The sequence below is a fragment of the Numenius arquata genome, chromosome Z, assembly GCF_964106895.1.
Source record: "Numenius arquata chromosome Z, bNumArq3.hap1.1, whole genome shotgun sequence".
NCBI lineage: Eukaryota > Metazoa > Chordata > Aves > Charadriiformes > Scolopacidae > Numenius > Numenius arquata.
Genome location: NC_133616.1, coordinates 13623784 through 13649915, shown reverse-complemented (window position 1 = coordinate 13649915; position 26132 = coordinate 13623784). Strand labels below are relative to the sequence as shown.

At 36.3% G+C, this 26132-nt stretch overlaps 1 protein-coding gene across 1 annotated transcript; it reads left to right on the top strand.

The window, feature by feature from the left end:
* Nucleotides 1-3201: 3201 nt before the first annotated feature.
* Nucleotides 3202-24685, top strand: LMBRD2 (LMBR1 domain containing 2). Its single transcript, XM_074166610.1, has 17 exons — nucleotides 3202-3375; nucleotides 3880-3959; nucleotides 5805-5900; nucleotides 6651-6818; nucleotides 7597-7807; nucleotides 11306-11380; nucleotides 11728-11841; nucleotides 12387-12570; nucleotides 14179-14360; nucleotides 15139-15272; nucleotides 15487-15592; nucleotides 16335-16432; nucleotides 18171-18274; nucleotides 19398-19444; nucleotides 21269-21371; nucleotides 22602-22731; nucleotides 24625-24685. Exons 1-17 carry the CDS (start codon nucleotides 3202-3204, stop codon nucleotides 24683-24685), a joined length of 2067 nt encoding a protein of 688 aa, XP_074022711.1.
* Nucleotides 24686-26132: the final 1447 nt, after the last annotated feature.

Genomic DNA, 26132 nt, shown 5'->3' with positions numbered 1-26132 from the left:
TTGTTAAACTTGGTGCCATATAAAAGCTCTAAAAATTGTGGCTTTTTTTCATTCTCTGCCGTTTCATTTAGTAACTTGAGTATTTCTCTACCAGGCAGAGTAGTTAGTTCATTTGTAATGTAGATGGTCATGAGTGTGGTTTGTCTTGAGGTTGGCAAGGTAATTTAATACTGTTGATAATAGGGTGTCTCCAAGGGAATTAAGTGTGAGCTGAGCCCTTTATGGTGCTTGCAAAGAGTTATTAGATGCGTTTGGATTCTAGAGGATTTCATGTCAGAATTTTGAAATGTATGTCCTATATGGACAATCAAACTCTCCCTTCACTAAATAAAAAACTTACCAGTTTTGTCCATGTCTGAAACAAAGCAAGAAAATCCGAAGCCTACACAAGGGCACGTCCTTGTCTTTTTTTGGTTAAGTTGCACTTCCAGTGCCAGTGTTTCAGCTTTTGATCTTATTTTTATTGATCTGTTACTGCTTTACTCTCCAGAAACAGAGTATGCCAATAGATACTCTTCCCTTTAGAGTTAGGAACGTCATTACATTTTTTCATTGCTTAGTGGGAGCATCTTCTAACTGGTTAGAAGGCTGTGCATTACAAGAGAACTCTTCTGAAGTAGCTCATTGATCTCAGGAGAAGATTCTTTAGGGGATCAGGAATTTCAGACAGCTGATATTAGGGAGCCATGTGCTGTTAGTGAGAAGCCTGTCTAAATAAAATGAAGAAGCAGAATTATGGATTAGGAACTTGGCTTTCTTTGAGCTAACAACCAGCTTCAGAGGCAAGTACTGCGTGCCACAGGAAGGCATGGCTTTATAGTCTGCAGAAATTTATTTTAAGGTCTGATACAAGTAATTCTAGTAGCATGGGTCCCAAACACAGCTCTCCTTTTAGGCAAGAGGTAGTTCACAGTAAGAGTTACTCTCAAGCGTTGCATTTCTCACTGTGTGGATTGTTTTCCATTTAAGCAATTTGTGCTGAGAACTAGTTTCCGTCCAAAACTTTTGAAGTGTAATTTTGAAAATGTGTATGCATTATTTCAAAACAACTATATTTGTCATCAGTTGCAGTCTCATAAAAATTAGGCCTTTCTTTTTGTATTTTCAGATTAAAGTAAGAACCAGGTGAAGAACAGAAAAATGTAGTTTATTTTGATAACTGCAAAGTTGCGTTTGGCTTTGGAAGTGAGTTAAGTTGTGGTAGGACTCTAACTCCCTCTCTATTTTAGCATATTCAGTACATGTTTATGATCTCTTTGGAAGTTCCCTCATGGTAGTAACAGAGTGGAGCATTTTGTACAAACGCTTTCCACCTTCTGTTTTGATAGCAGCTTTTCAGGTGTCACTGTATTTAAAAAAATGTATAGGTGTTACTAATGGAGGGTATGCTGTATAATTTTTTTGTTTACATAGCATAAGGTGTGGCTATAATGAGCAACCAAAGCTTCATATGTCAGATGGTAGTGCCTTAATAAAGTCCATATATAGTATATATATTTTTTATTTTTTTATTGGAATTTCCTACTATACTATCAATACAAAACACTCTTGTTTTCTGAGGAAACAAGAATGGTACCATAGACTAGACAAGGACTTGCTTAGAATAAGTAATTGAGAAAGACATTAAGTATCCTGCGTTCAGCATTTACAGATGATCTAGCCAAAATGTAGTACAGACAGATTAAGGGGATATGTTGACCTAACAGCAATGCTAGTGATTTGAGAAACACATTAGATGAAAGGCAGAATATAAAAGGTAAGTGTATGCATCTTTGATAAGAAACAGCAAGTTAACTCAAGCTATTTTCAGAATATGGGATGCTCTTTGTCTAACAGCTGATATGGAGTAAACCGACCGCTCTTACTATTTGGAAATTACATATGAAAGTAGCAAAATGAGGGGAAACAAATCTTCAGGGAAAAATCACAGAATAATTGTTCTGTATGTCCTTAAGGAAATACTGGTATAACAAACTGGAATTTTTTAGTGAAAATAAGTCAATTTTCACTGGTTAGTGCCCTCATACGCAACAGATCTGCTTAAGCACTATATTGAGATATTAGTGAAGGAGATGGTTCACTTTAACATATTATAAAGGGATTTTGAAGTAAATTGAGGAAAGTTTTAGTAATAGCATTTCTTTTAATCTCTAAAGTTCCAGTGAAAAGTTAAAGCGCTGAAAATACAACAGTGGGGAAGCAGTAGCAAAAACTATTTCAGTTAAATCAAGCCATCTAAAGTGGTAACCTTGGTGGAGAAGCAAGTTAACCTGACCAGAATAATAAATTCTTTTTTTTTTAAAATGTGTGAAGTGGTAAAATGATGCTTATTAAAGTGGTTAGAAGCAGTTTTAACTAACGATGTAACAAGTCAGTGAAATTTGTACAGCTCACTGGCCCTTTGCATAATAGCATGGCTGCATCAAGATCTGTGAACTTTCTAGGCATTTCTAGCAGCCCTGATGGTACCACAGAGTAGCTAAACCCAGAAGGATGAGCAAAGCAAAAATATATCATGGCAAGACTACTAACAAATGAATTGAGACCTTTGTTTCTCTGAAGAACAGAAGAGGGATAGGAATGTTGCCTCTTATTACATGAAATTTCAAACCTAGAAGAGGTACATCACAAGTAGATTAACATATACTTTGCTGTATTTTTATGCTCTGTCAACTCTGGGTACAGAATTTAAATGCATAGTTGAGAAACAGTCCATTAACAAGCTTTCCAGAAAAATTTCATTTAAACGTTTAACCCTTTTTCCAAATTGGCTGATTTGTTCTAAAAGGAGAATAAAAGCAGAAGAGATTTTCTTTTGAAATTTATACTGGCCTTAAAAGCTAGGCTTATAGTGTTAGTCAAGGATAGAGATTTGACTTTTGGATCTATTGTATATCGAGAAGGTGAAATGGAGTTGTCCTAATATGTTGCTAGAAATGACAAAATTGGAATGATGTGATATTTTAATTTCTGCAAAGGACTTTAAAGCACATTGATGAAAATCTTGTTCTTCATCTGATCAGAGTTCTTGTTGTGAAATAAGAAATGTCTACTAATATGTTTTAAAATGTCTGTTAAGCAACTCTTTTCTGTGTAAGTATCCTCCAGAGATTTTAATGTAATTAAATGTCTTTTTGTCTTACAGTTCTGATCTGCTTTCTTATGTGAGCTGCGCTGTATGGCTGGAGTGAACATTCAATAATGAGTGGTGCAGCGTTGGGCCTTGAGATAGTATTTGTCTTTTTTCTGGCTTTATTCCTACTTCATCGGTATGGAGACTTCAAGAAACAGCATAGGCTGGTGATCATAGCAACATTATTGGCTTGGTATCTTTGCTTTCTCATTGTATTTATACTGCCTCTGGATGTCAGTACGGTAAGAAACTTGTGAGATTTTCTGCTTAGTTGCGTAAAATGTGTATGGTATTCTTTTTTTAATCATAATTTCAGAAGATGGTATCTTAAACAGCAAATAAATTTTCCAAATAGTATCTTAATAAACTAAACACTTGCTACCTTTCTGCATGATAGTGTGTGTTTACAGTTAATTTTATTTTTTGTTGATCTCATTAATTAACAAATCTATTTCAAATTTTTAAAATGTATTTATTTATTATTTATTTATTTATTTAAAATTTATTTATTTAAAATTTATTTTTTTAATAGCAATTTTTTTATCTGTTTAGCCAACATCAAAACACTTTTGGTTTTTTACTTACTTTTCCTACAGATTGTATGTTGTTTTGAGGCTTTATTTTTATAATTGCTCCCAAGTGTGAATCTGGAGTACAGGAAATTTCTTTTAAAATGGGACTTACTATTTTTAAATAAATATTGTACCTTTTTTCTGATCACTGATACAAAATTAATTGTCTTTTAGACTATTTATAATCGGTGCAAACTTGCGGTTAACTCCAGCCCTGCAGAAAGCAATGGCTCTTACATTACTCTTGCTCCAAGGTATAAGCTATATTTTTCCTTTATTAGACTGTTTTTTAAAGAAGTATTTTATGATTTTCTTTTTTTAAATGATAGGAGTATGTATAAGACTAATAAACAAATGTTATCTGTGTGATATGACATTTAAAAATTATAAGTATACAGGAAGGTGAGGGAAGAGGTGAAGAAGAGTGCATCTGCATCTATTGGTAGTAATTTATACAGTAATTTATACAGTTAAATCTATAATTTAATTGGTTATCTAAATATTCCTCTATTTATAGTATTTTTTTTTTAGGTTCCACACTAGATTACTTCTATTTCATTGTTAAAGCGGTAGAACTAAGCTGTTCAAGCAATCTTGATTATGTAGAGACCTTGGTGAATGCTTGTCTTTTCTTCACAATTTTAAAGACTTTAGACTTGAAAATCTGATTTTATACCTTATGAATTAAGAAGTTTGTATTATATATAAGCAGCATATTTAATTGCTTATTATAATTGTATATATGTAGTAATTGAAGCTATCTGAGATTTACTATGTTCTACCAAAGTAATGATAGCTTGATTGCCATCTTCTGGCAGGAGGGAAGTAACCCCTAAAAGAAGGGGAATGTGGGCTCTTTCCATGGCTGCTTGTTCTTTAGCCTCCATTGGCTATTTCCACATCTTGTAGATGTGTGCAGTGTAGTTATCTGTAAGAGCATTTAAGATGTTACTTAATACATCCATGCAATGTATTGCCTCTTTTGTTGCTCCAAAGCATGGACTATCTGAATGTTGTATATCCGTGGAAGAACAGTAAAATGCCAGACTTAGTAGCACAACATTTACCCTTTATTTAAGACTATCCAGTGTATGTTAGCTAAGCATAGTTAGGTAAATACACAATTTGAAAACTATTTCAATTTACCTATAGTTTCAGAACCTGCTGATGGATGCTGTACTGTAGTATATGACTTGAGTATATCAAACAGAAGTATCAACTCCAGTAGTAATTGAGTAGATACTGTGTTGGTGCAGCTCAGATCTTAAAACTTTGTTTGAAAGCTTTACTCACACAACCCGTCATTCTATGGTAATTTGATAGTTTTGAAAATATTTAGGCTGTGTACATAAAAGCTCACAACTCAAGCTTAACTAGTTTGACGCTGGAAAGCACCAATATTTCTCAATAGATGCTGCTGTTAAATTGACTGCATTGCACCTTGACTCACCATTGCTTCACTACCCAGACAGATGTGGGGAAAAAGCCCCTGAAGTGTCTTAGTGTGGATGGGCACTTCGTCTTTTGCTCTTTTTTTACTAAGAGGCTCTTATGGCTTTTCTGATCTTCTGAAATAAATGCTACCTGTCAGAAGAGTCCAAGTTTATGTAAGCTTGACTAAATCCAGCTGGGTAACAGAAGAAACAACTAATACACTTTTAACCACTAAGTGCTCTACATAGCAGAGCTAGGTGATGGGGTCCCTAGATATTTTTTTTAAAAACCTATTGTGCGAACTAAAGTTGAATGGTCTTCTGTCTACAGAAATGTTTTTTTTCTTTGCATGAAGAAAGTACTTCCTGCCCACAAAGAAAAATTGTAACTTTAAATTCCTTAATTGCTTATTTCTCTTTGAGCTACTGTTTTTTTTTTCTCTGAGACCAGATATGTTATTTGAGGTGGGGAGAATGATAAATATTTTTAAGTGGTGATTCAGTTTAATTTCTTCTGAGATAGTTTATAATTGACTATTTACTCAAATAGGAGTGTATTACTTCTATGCTATTTTCAAAGACATTTCTGGATAGTGGAATTTATAGAAAATGTTTTTTATACTCTTGGCCCTAGAACTAACAATCAACTTATTTACATTGTTGCAGCAAGCAAAAATGTTTCAAACCGTGGAGTTACATTCCTAATGGAATTATGCCAATTTTCTGGCGTGTTGTGTATTGGACGTCACAGTTTTTAACATGGTAAGTAAGGCACAAGAATATGACAGACTATGATATAGGTATAATTTCTAAGTGCAACGTCTTAATAGTCATAGCATACTCTTTTAAGACTATGTATCACTATTCCACAGAGTTGTCTAATGAGATACTATTTGCTAGCAGTGAAATTTCTCTAATACTAAATTATCTTTACTAAATTGATCGTACATTTTTTGCTCCTTTTTCAGGTGGCATCCATTTACTCTTGGTTCACTTTTATAGCTGAAACCGAGCAATTTACTCGTAGATGTGTTTGTGGATAGGTTTTCTGAAAAAAGTGGGTTTTAGGCAAAAGGACACCAAAATAATTCCATTAATAAGTTGGGTAATTTTTGAGTTATTTGGCTTTATTGGATATACTATATAAAGCTATAGATACAGTACAGCAAACAGGTGTTATGTGCTTTTGGGTTAGATGAATGTGTGGTTTCTGGCCAACCTGTCATCAAATAATTATTTTGATTGCTCAGTCACGAATATCAGGGTTGGTAGCAAGTTCTCTATTAACACACATTTTTCATAGTAAAGCTAACTGCATTGTTTTTGTCTGCAGTTTGTTTAAAGGTTTGCCATCAGACCAGTACATCTAGAATAAAAAGATATAACTACCTAATTTTGCTAGAAGTTTGGGAGTCTTTAGCTTAAACACCCCCATCTCGGTATCCTGCCACTGCTAAACTACTTTTTTTTTGGTTGGCTGATGTTGTTTGGTTTTGTTTGCTTTCCTCCTAGGATTCTGCTACCTTTCATGCAGTCATATGCTAGATCAGGAGGATTCTCCATTACTGGAAAGATTAAAACTGCATTGATTGAGAATGCAATCTATTATGGCACTTACTTGCTGATTTTTGGAGCATTTTTAATATACGTGGCTGTAAACCCAAACTTCAATTTACAATGGTAAGAACAATGTTGTAAGCACTTGCATGAGTTCTTATGAAATTATTATAAGTAATCTCTTCTGTAGATGAGATGAGTCTTTTTTAAAAAAACAATTTTAATTGATCTGATTTTTCCTAGGCATTTGGGAAGTTCTGTTAATGTTTTTATGGAAAGGGATTTTTGACTATTTACAGAGATACGTCTTTTGGTTTTCTGATTTTGATATGTACAGCAGAGGCATCCTTTTATATTTGCAATGTGTTTTTTTTTTTCTCTCTACAAATGCATTTGCAAATTAGGGCAGAAACTTTCTCAGTGTTTCCAGAATAACATCTTTCAAAAAGTCTGTGTCAGTATTTCCTGTGTAGCACTTCTGTCTACTGTATATTCTATTTACAGGTCATAAGATAAGTTAAAATAATTGTATTTATAACATTGCTAATGGTCTTCCATACTAGACACAGCGGTAAACACTGTCATGTACCTCACTTTCAATAGATTTTCTATGTTTGTGTTTCCTAAAGGAAACTACTCATTTGAAAACAAAGGTTTTTGTCTTCCCACCAGAGAGGGACACGTGGGGAGATACAGAAAAATCATGGCAGCTTTAAGTATGGCCAAGAAGCAGACTGGCCCTAGGCAAGAATTACAGATGGTGCTAAGTCTGTTCCTGTAAACTTGAAAACCATATTGGTGCATAGACACTTCAAGGTTGCTTTCTTGCGAGTTGCATAGGAGGATGCTGTGTGTTTCTTTGTTTTTTCTTTTTCATTTGTTCTATTGTTTTTCTCCTTAGGAGCCAACTTCAGACTATTGGGATAGCTGCTGCAAACACATGGGGCCTTTTTCTTCTTGTATTGCTTTTGGGTTATGGTTTGGTGGAAATTCCCCGTTCTCACTGGAATGGGGCCAAGAGGGGTTATCTACTCATGAAGACCTATTTCAAAGCTGCCAAACTGATGACTGAGAAAGCAGATGCGGAGGAGAATTTAGAGGATATTATGGAGGTAAGTAACTACCTTTTGCTATGAACTAGGAGTAGGCAGCTGTTAATCATTTCTGAATTTCATGGTGTTGGGCTCTAGTGGCAAGAAAACATAAATAGCATGAAGCTACTGTGAAACTGGTAAATTAAGAAACCATCACAGTGTGCCACTTGATGATGCTTGATTCTGTGTAAAAATCAAAAGAGAAATAGTCCATGATGTTAAGGACCTGGCAACTTGATAGCCATTCTTTGTTGGTTATATTTTTTTGTTGACCTTTTTGGAGTAATATTGGTCATTAGCGAATAACATTCCAGAGTGAACTGGAAAATCATGGAATAATTTGGGTTGGAAGGGACCCTCCAGGTCATCTAATCCAATGTCCAATGCCCCCTGCAATGGACAGGAACACCTTCAACTAGAACAGGTTGCTCACAGCGCTGTCCAACCTGACCTTGAATGTTTCCAGGGGTGGGGCATCTACCACCTCTCTGGGCAACCCATTCGAGTGTTTCACCATCCTCACTGTAAAAGTTTTCTTCCTTATATCTAGTCTGAATCACCCTCTGAAAAACCCTCTTTTAGTTTAAAGTCATTACCCCTTGTCCTGTTGCAACAGGCCATGCTAAAATGTCTGTCCCCATCTTTTGTCTAGGCCCCCTTTAAGTACTCAAAGGCCACTATAAGGTCTCCCTGAAGCCTTCTCTTCTCCAGGCTGAACAGCCCCAACTCTCTCAGCCTGTCCTCATAGGAGAGATGCTCCATCCCTCTGATCATTTTTGTGGCCCTTGTCTGGACTTGCTCGAACAGTTCAGTGTCCAGAGCTGGACGCAGTACTGCAGGTGGGGTCTCACCAGAGTGGAGTAGAGGGGCAGAATCACCTTCCTTGACCTGCTGGCCACGCTTCTTCTGATGCAGCCCAGGATACAGTTTGCTCTCTTGGCTGCAAGTGCACATTGCTGGCTTGTGTCCAGCTTTTTGTCCACCAGTACCCCCAAGTCTCTGTCAGGGCTGCTCTCAATCCCTTCATCCCCCAGCCTGTATTGATCTTGGGGGTTGCCCCAACCCAGGTGCAGGACTGTGCACTTGGCCTTGTTGAACCCCATAGGTTCACATGGGCCCTCTTCCCAATTTTGTCCAGGTCCCTCTGGGTGGCACCCCATTCCTCAGGCATGTAAACTGCACCACTCAGCTTGGTGTCATCCACAAACTTGCTGAAGGTGCACTCGATCCCACTGTCTGTGTTGTTGATGAAGATATGATGAACAGCAGCGGTCCCAATGCGGATCCCTGAGGGACACCACTTCTCACCGACCTCCATCTGAACGTTGAGCCATTGACCACTACCCTCTGGATGCAACCATTCAACCAGTTCCTCATCCACTGAGCAGTCACCCATCAAATCCTTCTCTGTCCAATTTAGAGAGCAGGATGTTGTGGGGGACTGTCTCAAAGGCCTTACAGAAGTCCAGATAGACAACATCTGTAACTCTTCCCTTATCCACTGAGGTAGTCACTCCATCACAGAAGGTCTCCAGATTGGTCAGGCAGGACTTGGCTGTGGTGAAGCCATGCTGGCTGTCTCGAATCACCTCCTTGTCCTCCATGTTCTTTAGCATAGCTTCTAGGAGGATCTGTTCCATGGTCTTGCCAGCACAGAGGGGAGGCTGACAGATGGTAGTTCTCAGTGTCCTTTCTACCCTTTTTAAGAATGAGTGCAATGTTTCCCTTTTTCTAGTCACTGGGGACTTCACCTGACTGCCCTGACTTTTCAAATGTCATGGAGAGTGGCTTGGCAATTACATCAGCCAGTTCCCATTCGACTCTGAAATGCATCTCTCTCAGGTCCGATAGACTTCTGTATGTTCAACTTCCTCAGGTGAGAACCTCCTAGGGGGAGGAACTTTGCTCCCCCAGTCCCCATCTTGTGGTCCATCCACTCAGGAGGTGTGGGGAGAGTGGTTGCCAGTGAAGACAGGCAAAAAAGTCATTGAGTACCTAGTCTGTTGTTACCAGTTTGCCAGTCTTGCTCATCAGGGACAGTATGCTTTCTTTGACCGTCCTTTTCTGCCTGACGTACCTGTAGAAGCCCTTTTTATTATTCCTTGCATCCCTTGCTAAGTTCACCTCTAGCTGTGCCTCTAAGCCTGTCAGCGCTAAAGAGGCCTCATGAAGTTCAAACCTCATTAATTCAGCAAGGCCGAGTTCAAGGTCATGCATGTGGGTTGGGGCGATCCCAAGCACAAATTCAGGCTGGGTGGAGAATCGATTGAGAGTAGCCCTGAGAAGGACTTCGGGGTGTTGGTTGATGAGAAGCTCAACATCAACCTGCAATGTGCGTTTGCAGCCCAGAAAGCCGACTGCATCCCGGGCTGCATCAAAAGAAGCGTAGCCAGCAGATTGAGGAAGAAATTCTTCACTCTCAGGATGGTGAAACACTGGCACAGGTTGCCCAGAGAAGCTGTGGGTGCCCTATCCCTGGAAGTGTTCAAGGCCAGGCTGGATGGGGCTTTGAGCAACCTGCTCTAGTTGGGAGTTGTCCCTGCCCATGGCAGGAGCATTGAAACTAGGTGATCTTTAAGGTCCCTTCCAACTCTAACCGTTCTATGTTTCTGTGGTGATAATCTTGCTACATAATGAAAAATTCTTTGTCACAGACTAGTCAGATCTCTTAGGTTCATTTCCTCAGGAGATTTAGAGGGAATCCAGAAATACTGACAGTCATCTGTTAGAACAGCCCTTTATATATGTCCAAGGACTGTCTATATCCATTTGGCCTCTGTTGTCACACTAAACAAGTACAATTCTTCTGTCTGCTAATCATCCTATCTGATAAGATTTCTAAGCCTTTACAGTTATTTCTGTCCTCCGTACTCTAGAACTTACATATATATTTTTAAAGTGCTGTTTGTAACAACAAAAAAGCATCAAAATTTTATCTCTGCATTGCCAACAGGATCAAGAATAAAATCTAGTTCTCACTAAGCCTTATGAACTGCTAGAGCCAGTTCTGACACAACTTATCTAGGTGTTAGGTAGCATCTTTTAATTACTGATAAATGCCAAATGCTCTCAGAAGTAAGCTATGTGAAGATAAATGTAGGCAAGATACAAAAGGAAGTACCATAAAATGATTTTCATCAAGCTGGCCCAAGTAATAAAAATTAAACTAAACCAGGTAAGATAGAAACTCCTCCTTTTTACCTACAACTAAAACAAGAAAGCGGTTTCCATTTCAACATTCATGCATAGAAACCAAGCCTCCACACATTCACAGAGTAATGTTTGCACACTGACATCATGGGTTTTTTTAAAACAATACATATGTGTTCTTTGTAAATACTCCTTCAGTTATATTGTATGAGATGTCAGTAAAGCTGTGGCTTTTAGAAAGTTCTTTGTTTTTAAGGTGTCATGGTTGTCTTTTCCATTGAAAGGGCTGAAACTCATACCTGACCCTGTACATTTTTTTTTATCTATTTAACATAATGAAACAACAACTGTGTTTTTCCTCAACAGGAAGTCCGTAAAGTAAGTGAGAGTATCAAGTATAACCACCCATTGAGAAAATGTGTTGATACAATACTGAAAAAGGTAACAAATCACTCATCTTCAGCCATAACTGTTCAATTTGGCAGGGAATGCTTCCTGCGCCTACTGAATGCTTGTACATTATTTTCTTTTCCCCTTACCATAAAATCTCTGATTAGCATCTTGTTGGTTTCTGACCAGACACTGAGTTGAAATTTGTTGCGGAATGCTTTTTTATGATGTATGTAATTATCTGCTGTATTTTGACATATGTAATATTTTAGAAACAGAAAAATCTACACTTAAAGTGAACTTTTCAGTTGCATGAAATGCCCCAAACGTTTACAAATAATTAACAAAGAGCACTTGCTAGTCCTCCATCTTCCACTTAATTTTCCTTTTCCTTCCAGTGTCCTACTGAATACCAAGAAAGAATGGGCAGGAACATGGACGATTATGAAGATTTTGACGAAAGACAGAACAGTTACCCAAGTGAAAAAAGTTTGGTCAAACTTCACAAGCAGGTATATTAATAAATGAGAGAATGCCTCACTTTTGCTGATATATTGAGAATAAAATATTAGTAAAACAAAAATTTTCAACAGACTTTACCTGAATTGCTGAGTATAGTGGAAACTTTTCTCAGTGGAAGAAAACATAGAAGTTTAATAGTCCAAGTGATATCTAGGTCCAATTTCTGGATGTGTAAAAAGGGTTCTTGTTGCATTATATCTTGACAGTGTTACAGCTGTCTGTGAGTAAGCCGTGTAATGGTTGATGGATAATGCATTCTAAAAAAGAAATTGTAGTAAAAGCTTGGTATTCACTAAGATGCAAAGATAAAGTGGCATATTGGAAGAAGTAGGGTGTTACTGCAAAACTCAGGAATCTTGTAGGTAGTCCTCTTATGATTTGTATATTTGGAGAATTAACTGCCTGGTTTTGTGAGTATGCAGTATTAATCTTTGCAGTTCTCTACTGTAGACGTTTTTAAGGGATTTTGCAAAGCTTTTCTCTCGTTTCTTGAAGCAAGTATGTTGTAACCATAATTTCTTCTATTTTATTATAGGTAATCTACTCAGTACAGAGACATCGTCGTACGCAGGTCCAGTGGCAAATTCTTTTAGAACAAGCATTTTACCTAGAAGATGTGGCAAAAAATGAAACCAGTGCAACTCGACAGTTTGTTCATACCTTTCGTTCCCAGGAACCAGAGAATAAAATTGTTCAATATTTCTACACACCAACTGTTGGTAAGTGCTGGCATGCAGACTTTTGTATATATAAAGGAGTGACTGGTACCGTTTTGTAATAACCGATTGTTTTATGTAAAAAGTTCAGTTACAGTGAAGGGAAGCAAGTGTGCGTCTTAATGCATTTATGTAATAGAATAGCCATCAGGTATTGATTTATGGTCCTAACCATAAGCTTGATTTTTTTTTTTTACAAATTTAATAGCAGTTAAATGTTGTTGTTGTGGTTTCGGCCGAATTTACCAAAACCAGACCGACAGATGCCTCCCCCCCCCCCCAAAAAGAGGAGAGAGGAGGAGAAAGAGATAAAGGAGATTCAGAAGTTTAGAATGAACTAAACTACTTTAATGAAGAATTAATATTAAAATAAAAATAAAGAAGAAAATAATGAAATAGATATACAAAACCGTATCAAGCTCCCAGGATGGCAGTCACGTCACCGGCAGACACTGGGGAAGTCCCAGACTGGACTCAGTGATGAATGGGAACTGGATTCCAGCTCTGGAGTCAGGAACACACGGATCGGGATCAAAGGCAGATGAACAGACAGAGTCCTCTCTGGACGTCAGCCATCGCAGGAAGGGGGCTGACCCTTTGATCCCTCAGCCTTTATACTGAGCATGGGGCAGATGGGATGGAATACCCCAGTTGGTCAGGTTTGGGTCACCTGTCCTGTCCACTCCTCCCCACCGATGTGACCCCTCTACGTTTTTTCCGTTTCCGACCCTCTAAGGGGGCAAATAACGAAATTGGCTGACCTTGGTTGTTATAGCAATAAGTATAAGCAAGGGCCTCCCTGCTCACCATCCCTTGGCATGGAGCACAAACATTGGTCTTATCATTCTGAGAACGAGCAGTTTTCTCCACAATATGCCGTTAATTTCAGAGAGTTAGAGGAGGCCTAGCTAGGATGTAAAGTTACAGAACAGAAAATTGGTTCGGTTTTACTTCAAACCGGGACAGTTGTGATAGCAATAGCAAACTTCGAAGCCTTAGAAGAAGAAAGAAAAATAGCATTTTTAATTATTTGATCATGGCTTCCTTCTACATTTCTGAGGCATTATTGAGATGGCACTGCTCTTCCAGTAAAGCAAAGAGGAAAGGACTCTTCATCTGTCATGTACCAAACATTAGGACATGCGGCTGCTTGTGCATCTTTTTAGAAAGTGTCTTCTCCTAATCATGTTTTAACTTACCATTTGTTGTGTACTAGCAGTGAGTTATTTCCAGGGTAGGATAGTGTAATTTTACAGCCTAAACATTGCTTCTGAGAGAGTAACAGAGGAACAAACAAAAAGTGGATCTCCTATAGTATCTAGGCCAAAAGCGAAGAGTTCGGTTCTACACCTACACTGCTCCAATCCATTTGCAAAATTTGCCTTCCAAATCCCACCCTGTTTTCCTCAATTGTGCCCATGGTTCTTTACAGCTGAGCTAGATCTCTAGGCATTGGAAAAGCCTTAAAATTAAGCGTGTGACATTACAGATTCTAGCCTTATTTTAAGGGGGTGTGTGCAAGAAGTTGATAGTTTTTGTGAGGGAGTTCCATTTCTGGTTGTGTAATTTTCATTAACCCATTCCGGATGTGTGTGTGTTTATTTTTTCCAGAGTGGTACTGGGAATGTCTCCTACGACCATGGTTTTACAGGGTGCTTGCAGTTGTTCTGGCCACGTTCTCTGTAATTGTTGTGTGGTCAGAGTGCACGTTTTTCAGCACAAAACCAGTTTTATCGCTATTTGCAGTTTTCATACAGCTGGCAGAAAAGACATACAATTATATATACATAGAGGTAAGTTTGAGATAATCACTCAGGAAAAATCTTTTCAGGTAGATTGTTATTACAATATTAGTTGACCAGATTGATTTAAAAATCAGTCTCTAAATAATCTGTCAACTTTCAGAAGTTCTCTAAAATATACAATACCAAACTTTGTTTCTGTGGAGGCAGTCTGCTGTTTGCCACTTCTTACAACTCTCCAATATGGGCTGAAGATGTGATCCAGTTGAGCTGAATGTCATATGTGGAGTAATTTGTGAAACATTAGCTTAGCTGTTCAGACTTTGTGTCTAAACAACCATGTGTGTGACCTCTCTTTCCTAAACAGGAATTTGCTGCTGATTAGAAATCCAGTCATAGGCATGGCTAACATATGCATGCACAAATTTATCAGTAAAGGAACTGAGCTAAAAAATTCTGCTATAATAACAAAATAAGTTGAATTTAAAACACTTGTTTTTATCACTTCTTGTTAGGAATAAGTGTCTAATCAGTCGTAGTAATTATTGAGGCAATTACAGCAATCTCATTTACATAACAAAAAGAAGTAGAATAAAATGTTCCTAGGGTCAATTGTGTTAGCTTGTATGAAAAGCAAAATGTTACTGCTATCATTCTCAATTTAAATTAGTCGAAAAAACTGAAACTCTTCTCAGAGCTGGTGTTATTGTCCCATATCAAAATGAAAAATTTGACTACAGTCAGCCTGTTGCATGCGCAGACTATGTGCTGAATGCATTAAAACCATTAGTAGAGTTCTATGTTGAAACAACTTTTTTTTTTTTTCCAGATGGCCTGTTTTCTTACCATCTTTTTCCTAAGTATCTGTGTTTACTCTACTGTCTTCAGGATCCGTGTATTTAACTATTATTACTTAGCTTCACATCATCAAACAGATGCATATAGCCTCCTTTTCAGTGGCATGTGAGTATGTGGCATATATATTGCAGATTTTCTGTCAAATACTCAATTGAAAGTGTCCATGAAACTTTCATTTATATTCTTTCATTTGTAATCATATGGGTATAAATCCTAATGAGATGTACATAATGATTCTGTAATATATCCAGTTATGATTTTTTAATATTTTTAGTGCAAGAAATTGTTTTAAAAGCTGTTGCCTCTTGTATTGGTGCAGGTTATTTTGCCGTCTTACTCCACCGTTGTGCTTGAACTTTTTGGGCTTGACCCATATGGATGCAACAATCTCTCACAAAAACACTCAGCCAACGGCTTATACATCTGTAAGTATAGAAATGTGGTTTTGAGGCTTCTATATGGTTTGGAGAATACACAAAATATTTTTAAATACTTCCTATAGTAAGATTCAGATATTCAAATCTTTACACTAGTATTAAACAGGGTAGAAGTACTTACTTGTATACCAGGACTTTGGTAATTACTGCTAGCTACAGGGGAGTCATCAATAGTTTGATTTCTGTGTTTTGATCTCTTTAGCCTAAGAAAGTAAAGTAGTATGCTGAAGAGTTCTGTCTGTTCTTTACTTCCTAATAGCTTTAACTTCCACTGACTTTAGCATATGGGAGATCTTTATAGATTAGAAGCAAACCTAACTTGCTACTGAAAACAAGTGAGTTTGGCTTCATTGAACAACCAGTTTCTGTGGGACAGCAAGTTACACCTCACGTCTTTGTGGTTAGCAAGTAGATTCTTAGTGTTGTCCAGAGGCTCTTTTCACAGCAGATGAAAAGATCCCCCAGATTTGAACTGGCTCTCGATTAGGTGAGACAGCAAGATCTAGCATCTTTGAAACCTCAGAGTGGTTGCACTGTTAGAGGTGGCCTCTGTATCTGGGGTCAACTATCTGGATCAGACCTGTGATGGTAATACTTACCTATGTTTCAGTAACTGTAAAGGATTGTGTGGTTGTGCGTTGTGGACTGAAAACAGTGAGATGGCACAATCTTTATGGATATATGTAGAATATAGCTGATTAGAGCTTACTCTTGTGGAATTTTTTTCCAGATAATGGGATCCATGAGAGTGCTGACCTTCATTGCAGATGGATTCTATATTTATTACCCAATGCTTGTTGTCATTCTCTGTATTGCCACATACTTCAGGTAAGTGATTTGCAATTCAGATCCTCCATGTTTCTTTACATTAATAGTAATAGTTTCAGCAATCAGGAACAGATTCACTTCTCCTCTTCCAGCAGTTGAGTTGTGACATATTAATAAAAATGCAAAAACTAAAACAATAAATTGCTGTTTATATATGTGAAATGTGTACATTTTAAGAATATTGATTGTAGTAACACATAACTAAGTTGTGGGTTTGTTTTCTCCATTAAACTTCATTCCTAGATTTTGAGGTCTCATGTGTTCAAACTTCAGAGCCCACATTTAGATTCTGCTTTTAATATTAACATTACTATGAGGAAGCTATGTTTTCAGCAAGGTTTTTCCAATAAAATAAGAGGCATTAACAGAAACTTTGTTATGAATTTTTTAACAGACTGATAACAAATTTCTGATACATCACCAGCCTTCAGCTTGAAAGCATAGTGGTTTAAATCATTTGGTCTTGTTTCCCTAAGCCACCGTTTGTTGGAGGCTGGAAGAGTAATGGTGGAAAATAGTTACTTGCTTTCTTTATCCTTACATTGCAATATGTCTGCTTTTGACCACTGTAAGGGATGAGATGCTTTCAGTCTAACATTGCTTGGCTACATTTATATTGACTTCTTCAATTTTGCATTCAGGCAGAAGCACTGTATATGTTTTGAGTCATGTAGAATGTAGTTAAATGCCTTGAATGTCCATCAATGCCCTATGCACATCCATAGATAGTAAGACAAGAAGGATCCAGTCTTAGGTTTTCCCTGCTTACCTTCAGGTTGGGTGACAAAAGTGGTGGTGGAGACAGAAGAACCCTATGAAAAACAAACAGAAAAGCCAATGACAAGAAAGTAGTTTGTGTGACTTCTTGTCCATGATGATGAATGCCATAGACAAACGGAGGAAAAGAAACTAAAGGAGAGGAAGTTGCTTTGCTTGAACTTTAATGCTCTCTAATAATTCAAATACCTGCAAAAAAAAAAAAAAATTAATTAAAATCTGTCAAGGAAAGCTGTCTCCCCTATTTAACCCAGCAGTCTTAAAAGTTCAGATAGTACAGGAAAAAACTTTTCAGTACAAACATAGAATGAAGATAAGTTCGAACATGATACCGATGCTGCAGTTTGGAGAGAGGAAAACAATAGCAAAAACAGCAGTTGTGTTCTCTGATGTGAAATTGAAAAGGTGAAAGTGGTTTCCTGGTATCTAGTTGCAGGACTAGTTTAAAAAAGATGGAGAAAGCTTATTATCTGACTTTTGCCTGATGGATATCCAAAATGGTAGCCAGCATCCCTACAGCTTAAAAGTATGCCAGACATTTCTCCTGAGTAAAACCTGAAATGAAGGTGGCTTTCCTATGTTGTTGCTTTTTCAAAACCATAGAAATAACAATAGGCAGAAATTTTATAATAATTGTCCTCTGGCAAAGAAGATTCAGTGAGATATCATAGGTATGAACATTTCAAGCAATTGCTTTATCTTAAATAATTTGCACTACTCAGACTATAAGCAGTTTTATCTCTTTGAATAGGACCATTCTGTCACTTTCAGTTTGATTTAGGAACATGCCACTGTTCTGAATTTTCTGATTTCTTGGCTAGTGTAATAGTTCGTCTTCTATATTGCTTTTTTGCTTGAATTGTTCATGAATTTCTGAACAATTTGTTTTATGTTTTGCAGTGTAATAAATCTAAACTAGTCATTGTAAATTAACAGAGGAAATTACTTCTCCTTTTACCAGTTTAGGAACTCGTTGTTTGAATCTTTTGGGATTCCAGCAGTTCGTGGGGGATAGCGAAATGACCTCTGATTTGATTGACGAAGGAAAAGAGCTAATCAAAAGAGGTAAGTTGGGTCCTCTATCCTAGTCTTCCTGCAAAATACAGTACGTTGTTGCGTTAAAGTTGCCTGAAATGTTATCCAAAAAAACCATATAGCTTGTCAATATTTTGAAAGCCATGCTGGACTTCATTGACATCTGAAGTAAAGTATCAGCCTTACTTATCCAGTATATGTATTTTGGCTATTTCTAAATATTTTACAGTTCAGTTAAGTGGTACTCCTCCTAAGTCATTACTGATCTAATAATACACAAGCAGGTGTTTGTGTAATCTGTCATAAAGGATAGCACTTAAATTGTCTGTATCATAAACAAACTCATTTTAACCTTTCTTTGTGTGTGCTGATTGAGCTGCCCAAATTCTTTCATTTTCTTTAGGATTTTTTGCTTTTTGAACTGACTGTTTTGTAACACAAAGCATGTTCTGTAGAGCAGTAAGTTTCTGCTGTTTTGGAGAGCTTTTTAGGTTTTTTTAATGTTAATTTTTATTGAAAGTGTTTCTTGAAAGTTGTTAAAAGCTGATGTGGTTCTTAAGTAGACATATAGAAATTAAAATCTCTGGATACAATGTTATATTGTAAAATACTTTCATTCTTGTTTCATAGTTTATGAAAAACAAAAACTAAATTTACTTAGAGTAGGCGTATTTCTTTTTCTGGGGAAAGGAATGTCTCTCATTCCCTTAAATTCGACATTACTATTTATTTGATACTGTAAGGTTACACTTCCAGCTTAATAGCAGATAAGGACACAAACTGTTTGGGTCATAATTTGGGCCTTGCTGAACTTCAGCAAGATTTTGATTCAATTGTGCTCATGTTTCTTCTTAACATCATACTTTTTGCAGCTATTTCTAAGAGGTGTTTTTTTTTTTTTTTCTTCTTTGCCAGCTGGATTCCAAATGTTATACCTTGACCCAAGATATCATCATAATGAATTCATTTTAATGGGAAACTCCATAATGATAGCCAAGCAGCTTTGTCTTTTGTTTTTATTTAATTGTACAAGCCATGTATTTCAATAAGAATCTCTGCTAGTTAACTTTAGAATCTTGATTGTTTGTTTAAAAAAATCAGTAATGATTTTTCCTGTATGGAGCTCAGACAAACTTTTTTCTCTAATTTGCAGAGAAAAGAAAACGACAAAGGCAGGAAGAAGGTGAAAACAGAAGAAGGGTATGAGATTGTTTTTCCTAATTATAATCTTAATATACTGCAATATCTGATAGGCTTTGCCATGGCTATTTAATTCAGCATGATCTATTTCACAAAAAATAAGTCTGCAATAATTGATGGAATACTTAGTCTTGCAGAATAGTCTGGACTGGGGGGACAATAATTTTAATTTTAAAGGATAAGAGGGTCACACTGCTTGGACGTTTTTGTTACTCAGTGTGCTATACAGTGTCCAGTTTCTCACATTTGAGAGCAGTGTATGCCAAGAGGTGTAACAAGCGTTAAAAAGGGTCCTGACTTCTAGGATGCAGAATAATCTGAAATGGTTTATTATCAGTCTCTTATGTTGATAGTGCTGTACTTGAAATAACTGCAGTTGCAGTGTCATCATATTCACTGAAATGGGAGCTGTGTGCTCCTCCCAAACTTACCCATTGCTTGTGTGCTTATTGGAAAGTAACTGGCACGTTAGGGCACAATTGGCATTGGGAATTACATTTAAGACAGAATTAATACTGTTACCACTGAATAACAAGCAGAATGTTTGATTCAAACTGTACTTTGAATGCATACCGAAATGAAAGATTTGTGAAGGCAGTCAATCTGAATAAAAACTAATTCAGGCAGCTTCATTTTAAGGAGTTTCAGTTAACTACGCCTTTAGCTTTTCATTAATTTAGAGCATTTGGAATTTAGTATAGAAAGTCACAATCAAAGAGAGAAAACGAAAGGATGCATGCAAAAGATGAACTGACTAAGGATGGGAAAAATATTTTCTGCAGAAAGGCAAGATAACACTGACACTAAAACTGCTTGGCTTTTCAAGCTCAGGGATATTTCATTCCTGGATGACAGCCAACACTGCATAGACCTTCTGATCCTGTTGCCCCCATCACATAATTTTAGAACTTAGAATGAAACCAAATAGTAGAAAATGCATTATGCATTTAGTATAGACTGAAATGATCTGACATTAAGCAGCAGTTTTAGTTCAACAGCAAGCTCAATTTCAGATGTTACATGTTTTTTGAGTTTGTGTTAAATACTGTAGCTCATTCATTCTTGAAACTTTTGGGGCTCTTGGGAATGTTATCTTTTACTGGATCATGATTAAATGCTTGATCCTTCTGCAGTTTAGAACTGTAACATGTGGTATAAATTACCACAGTAACTTTGAGTATACCTGTTCCTACCAGTCCATAATCTGAAATTTAGATGCAAATCTGAAACATATTAAAGTTATTGGAGCAATTGGAAAAATTTCTATTGAGATACAAAGTTGTCTCCTAATAAAAGCATGAGAAATTTTCTTCGTTAATATTTCATTCAACTTCATACTTATATTTTTACATACTAAGACATGATGGAATGGAAACATAACAGAACAATGACCTTAGTAAACATGGCCTGTCCAAATGTTTTTTGTGCTATTTTCATCTGGTTATTTTACCATTCTACCACTAGATGGAAGTAGAAATCAAAAAAAGTAATGTTCCCACAGTAACTTAAAGCAGTTGAGTCAAATTTGAGTATAGATTTAACATGTAGTTTGTTTTCTGCAAGTCTTTTTTCTAAAGAACAGTTATGGTAATTGGTTTAGTGAAGGGACATATCTTGAGTTTAAAACAAAACAAAAATTATTCCTGCATCAAGATACAGAACGGGAACATTTTAAAAATATTACTTTCATACTCTGATATGATTGACGAATTAGCTCTAAATGTCTGCAATTAGGTCTGCAATGTTTCTTGATCTTACATATGCTTTTGTTGTGTTACTTTTCCCTCACAGCTTGTGTTATCTTTTTTTTTGTCTCTTTTCCAGGAATGGAAGGAGCGATATGGAAATAGAGATGATTCCACTAGAAACAGGGTTGTCCACACAGACCAAAAAGAATCCAGCTTCTCAGAGACCAGTATCGGTAGACGTAAGCTTTGTGGGTTTTGGAGGGAGTTTGTTTTGTTTTTTAGTGTCGTCTGCATAACGCTGGCTGTGTGAGTAGCTTCAAATAGATTTGTTTTTGTCTTAGATAATGTGCCGATATATTCCCTTCTGTGGCATAATGCCATCTTGCCCATTAAAGACACCTGAAAAGTACTGTATTTCTTTCCATCTTCAACGCTTCAACTAGTTGAGGTTGGAGATTCTGACTAGTCTCAATTACTTGGTCTTCTTATGCGACATAGAATGATTGCAATTTTAGAGTAGCAGTTGTCAACAAAGAAACTTTGAATATGTCTTGAGGTTGGGAGTTTTAAATCTGAGAATTTACCTCTTCTAGTTGCAAGTGAACTCTCTCAGACTAGAATAACAGGTTAATTAAAGAAATGACCAACAAATATAAAGCCAGTAAGATAAGGCACTACTGTATACATGTCCATTTAATAGTGTCTGTTAGCAAAAGACTTTTTTGTGGATGTGCTAAACTTCTAAAAAGTTTGTCACAGTGTTAATGTTATGTGGTTTATGTGCTCTTGTAAGCTAACAACAAGTGAGATATGATACTGAAAAAGAGAAGGAAAAAGGGGGAGGGGGAGGGAAGCTTTGAACATGCTTTTAAGATAACTCTGGTAGATTTCCCCCAAGTCCGAAACCCAGATTTTCAGTGGTAGACTAACTGAAATTATATGCAACTATATTTTAATGTTAACTATGTGAATATGTACCATTCCCACACCAAAATAGGCCATAGATAGCGGCCTAGTGAAGGTGGCAGAGTGAACTGCAAAACAACTATATTTATTTAATTAATGAGATTGCCTTTTCAAAACAAACAAAACCAAACCATTTTACCTCCAGCTAGCTTAGTTAAAGTGGGAAGTTGGGAAGAAGAATGGGTGATTGACTAATTGCTTTAAAAGTGAAGTTTGCATATAACTTCTAATTTTCTTTGATTCTTTGCGAAGTAGATCTCATCCTACTTGAGTGGCAAAAGAAAATTTGTAGTTACATTGCTGTGGAGATACAAAAATTAGATACTACTAATTTGAGTGTGTAGACAGATTTTGTTTAATATTGAATCTACTCTAAATCATCACACTTAAACTTTGGATGAGATAGTAGCAAATTATTATTATGATCATTTGTTTGATGTCTCTGCACACTCCAAGGTGTTCATAGAGCAAATGAGTGTCTTTCCTTCCTTTTCTCTGTTCAGCACTATCAAAGTATACCCGATCAAATGGTAGGACTGAAAGAGATAGAATAGAACTTCTCCAGGATGCGGAACCTTTGGATTTTAATGCAGACTCAATTAATGATGACCCTCTTGAATTGGACTCGGGAAGGTGAGGAATCTTCTGTGTTATTTACAATTAAAAGATGCTCATGTCTTCTGACCTACAGCAGCTGTATCAGATAGGTTGGTGAACAAAGTTTATCATCTTGCCTGTTTTCCTTTCTTCCTTTTCCCCCGTGATATGGGAATTGTTTTAAAGCTAATTGTAACCTGAAGGTTTTCCAGTTTTTTAGAAATATCTTAGTAAGCTTTGAGTTGAATGTAATTTTGTATATTGGCTGAATCTGAAGAATACTTTATATAAACCAGAAAACTGGAGAATGACATGCATATGTACAATAAAAGGTGTTCTCTAATTTCCTACAAGACTTTAGAAAGCCCACTTGATTTCCCTATATAAAAATTATCGTAAGGGGCTGCCAGAAAGAAGACTATTACAGGACCAGTAGTTGCAGGAATACACCTGGGGATCAGGTCTTGGAACTACTGGAGTAAATTAAAATCTGAATTTACTGAACAAAAAGTCCCAGACTGCACAGCATAGCTTTGTCTATAGCAGAGAATTCTGTGATTCTGTGGGTGTGACTGCAACACCAGATTTCCTTAGCTGTGAAATAGAGTATCTTATATAGCTGCTAAGATCTGCTCATACTTAAGAAACAAGTAATACATTTTATGGGTGCTCTTTTTTTATCCAGCTGATTATGATGTAGAACCCTTTAATGATAAATAATTCTAAATTCCCTTATAAAAGGTTATAGTTTACAGTATTTTTCTAGCTAAAACTAGCACACTCATCTGATAAAAAATCATAAATGACATATCTATATCAACAAATAAATGCTAGTTCAAAAACATGCAAAGAATGCTGCTAAATGACACTGCCAGGTTTTACAGAGTGATTCATCAATGTTAGTTGTATCAACAACTAACTTGTCTAGTCTAAAGTCACCACATTTCAGACGTTGATTCTTCTTAAGCACAGGAGTTTAAAGAGGAACTAGCCTAGCAGTTCTGGCAACTGTTGACCTCTATAGAGTGTGAAAGGGACAATAATCTACAACAACAGGAATATGCACATATAATTCTTTTGGAGCAAATACTTTTCAAGTACAGTGTCTGAAATCTTCTGGCACCTATTCGGACTTTGCAGAGTGGAACATTCTGAACTTTTTCTGTAAAAAGAAAATCTGAGTCACATAGCTTAGTTGATCTTTCCTGTAGTAACCTGCATTTCATTTCATAAAGGTCAAGAATAATTGCCTGTGAAATTTCAATTCACTTAAAAATAGCTTGTATAACATTGATTTTTTTAAAACTGTGGCTCCTGCAATAGTAACAAGCATGCTAGGACAGTAAGACTGCTGGGGGCACTAGGTTCTGGCTTTGTGTCAGTTCAAGTTCTGGTAAATACTGCAGAGATAAAGTACATTGTACTTGCATTGGAACTCACTTGTGCTTTTAAAATGCTTTTAAAATATATTTGACTAACAATTTGGGAAGCTTCTTTTTTTCCCCACTAAGCGTACAACCATTTGTTTTAATTATCTTTGATACTGTATTTCTCCTATTCCGCTCCTGTTTCACCCAATGATATCTTCTGTTAATCACCCAAACTACTTTTAGATGCTGTTGTTTTGGTTTTGTTTTGCTCTTTTAAAAAAGAAAAAAGTTCTGTTGAACAGAAACATTCAACTTCTTTCCTTTGTACCAGGAAACTAAATTTAAGACTCCCAGTATTCATATCACTGTGTTTCTTGGTCACATGAGACTTAATTTAATGACTGCCTATCAGATTCTCATGGAAACAGTAATGCAGTAGAACTTCAGATCCTGTAATTCAGTGGGAGTTAAGGAGTAAGAGTGCAGTGAGAGTTACATGATTTCATGAGTCTTTATTTTTCTATTTCCTGTGATACTTTTTCATATTTAACTTCTACAGGTACCAGCCTGGTGGAAGATACCTGTCAATGTCTCGAAGTGAAATATTTGATGATGTCTAAACCTCTGAAAGCTAAAGAAAATTCAGTGGAAATCTATTTCCTACTTATTGCTTGGAAAATACTGTATTCATGATACATCACCAAACCAGGAAAGACCATTTTTGTTTAAAAAAAGAATATGAAGGAACAACTAATTTGCAAATGCACCTATATGATAACTTTACTACTTAGGACAAGAATATGCTTCTTCTATTGTAGATATTGTTGTGCATCAGTGTGGGCTTTTGTGTCATGACCAAAAGGAGAAAACTATTAATTAAGTTAATAGTAAGTAAACTTCAGAAATATACCTAGGGCTCAACATGAACTGTAACATTATATGTTTTAAGAAGGGGATATTTTAGAAGGAACTTTTTTTGTATTTTAGCAGATGCTGTGAGAGCGTCTTAATGCATCCAAAGTGCAGTTATATCAATTACTATAGTTAACACTTTCTATAATTTTTCTATTTGAACTTTTTGCCTAGTCCAGAATCTACTGAATTAAATTAAGGCTTCTTTTGGCTTCAGTGGTCTTTGAATCAGACTCTGTATAAGCAGAAAGATTGAATGCCAGGGTGTTCTTCATAAAATCATAAAATAAAGTACATGTTCCAGTATTTGAAGGGATGCTACCCCTTCAAATAAATACCCTTCAAATTTATGCCACTAAATTTCACAGAATCATAGAATTCTATGATTGAAGTATTTGAAGGGTAGTATCCTTTCAAATACTTCAATCATAGAATTCTATGATTCTGTGAAATTTGGTGGCATAAATTTTTGAGCAAGGTGTATTGGTCAAGAAAGGCTATATTTTTTTCCTTTTACAACATTATATGCAGATAAATGATTTTAGCATGTGTAAATAGTTGAAATTGAATACGGACCAGAGTTTCACTGTCATATGAGCATATGTGCAATAGCAAGAATACATTATCGAAGATATGATGTCTGCTTAAGATTTTTACAGTTGTAATGGTTGAAAATCTTGGCACACTAATGTTTTTGTAACTAGAAGAAACACAACGTGAAAAATCAGTTAGATGTTGAAACCTTATAATTTGCACACACCTTAGGCACGGCTTCAAATAAGTATTTCTTTAAAAGAAGGGATATACATAGCATGAGTCGATAATGGTAAACACTTTTAGTGTCCCAAATGCCCTCATTGCATTATGTATATGTTTTTAAGGTGCCTGTATTTTGCAGTAAGTTGTTGCAAAAAGAATAATGCTTATTCATTTGAATGCCATTCAAAAATGCCAATTATTAAGTGTAAAAAAGCTTCACATTAATTTCATTGGTGTAGATATATTTTTAAACTGTAGTTAGTTGAATGGGTTCTTAAATGTAATCATAAGGTAAAAGATGTGGTCAAATTCATGATATCTTAGGAAATTTGATTAATTTAAAATTTTGCTTTATTGCAGTTTGTCTTATGTCTTTACCACTTGGGAGTTTTCTTA

Excerpts from the sequence above, each read along its gene's own strand:
- LMBRD2 (XM_074166610.1), top strand. The coding sequence starts at position 3,202 with ATGAGTGGTGCAGCGTTGGGCCTTGAGATAGTATTTGTCTTTTTTCTG. Across the intron at positions 14,361-15,138 it reads ACAATTATATATACATAGAG|ATGGCCTGTTTTCTTACCAT; the intron begins GTAAGTTTGAGA and ends TTTTTTTTCCAG. Across the intron at positions 21,372-22,601 it reads AGAGACCAGTATCGGTAGAC|CACTATCAAAGTATACCCGA; the intron begins GTAAGCTTTGTG and ends TTCTCTGTTCAG.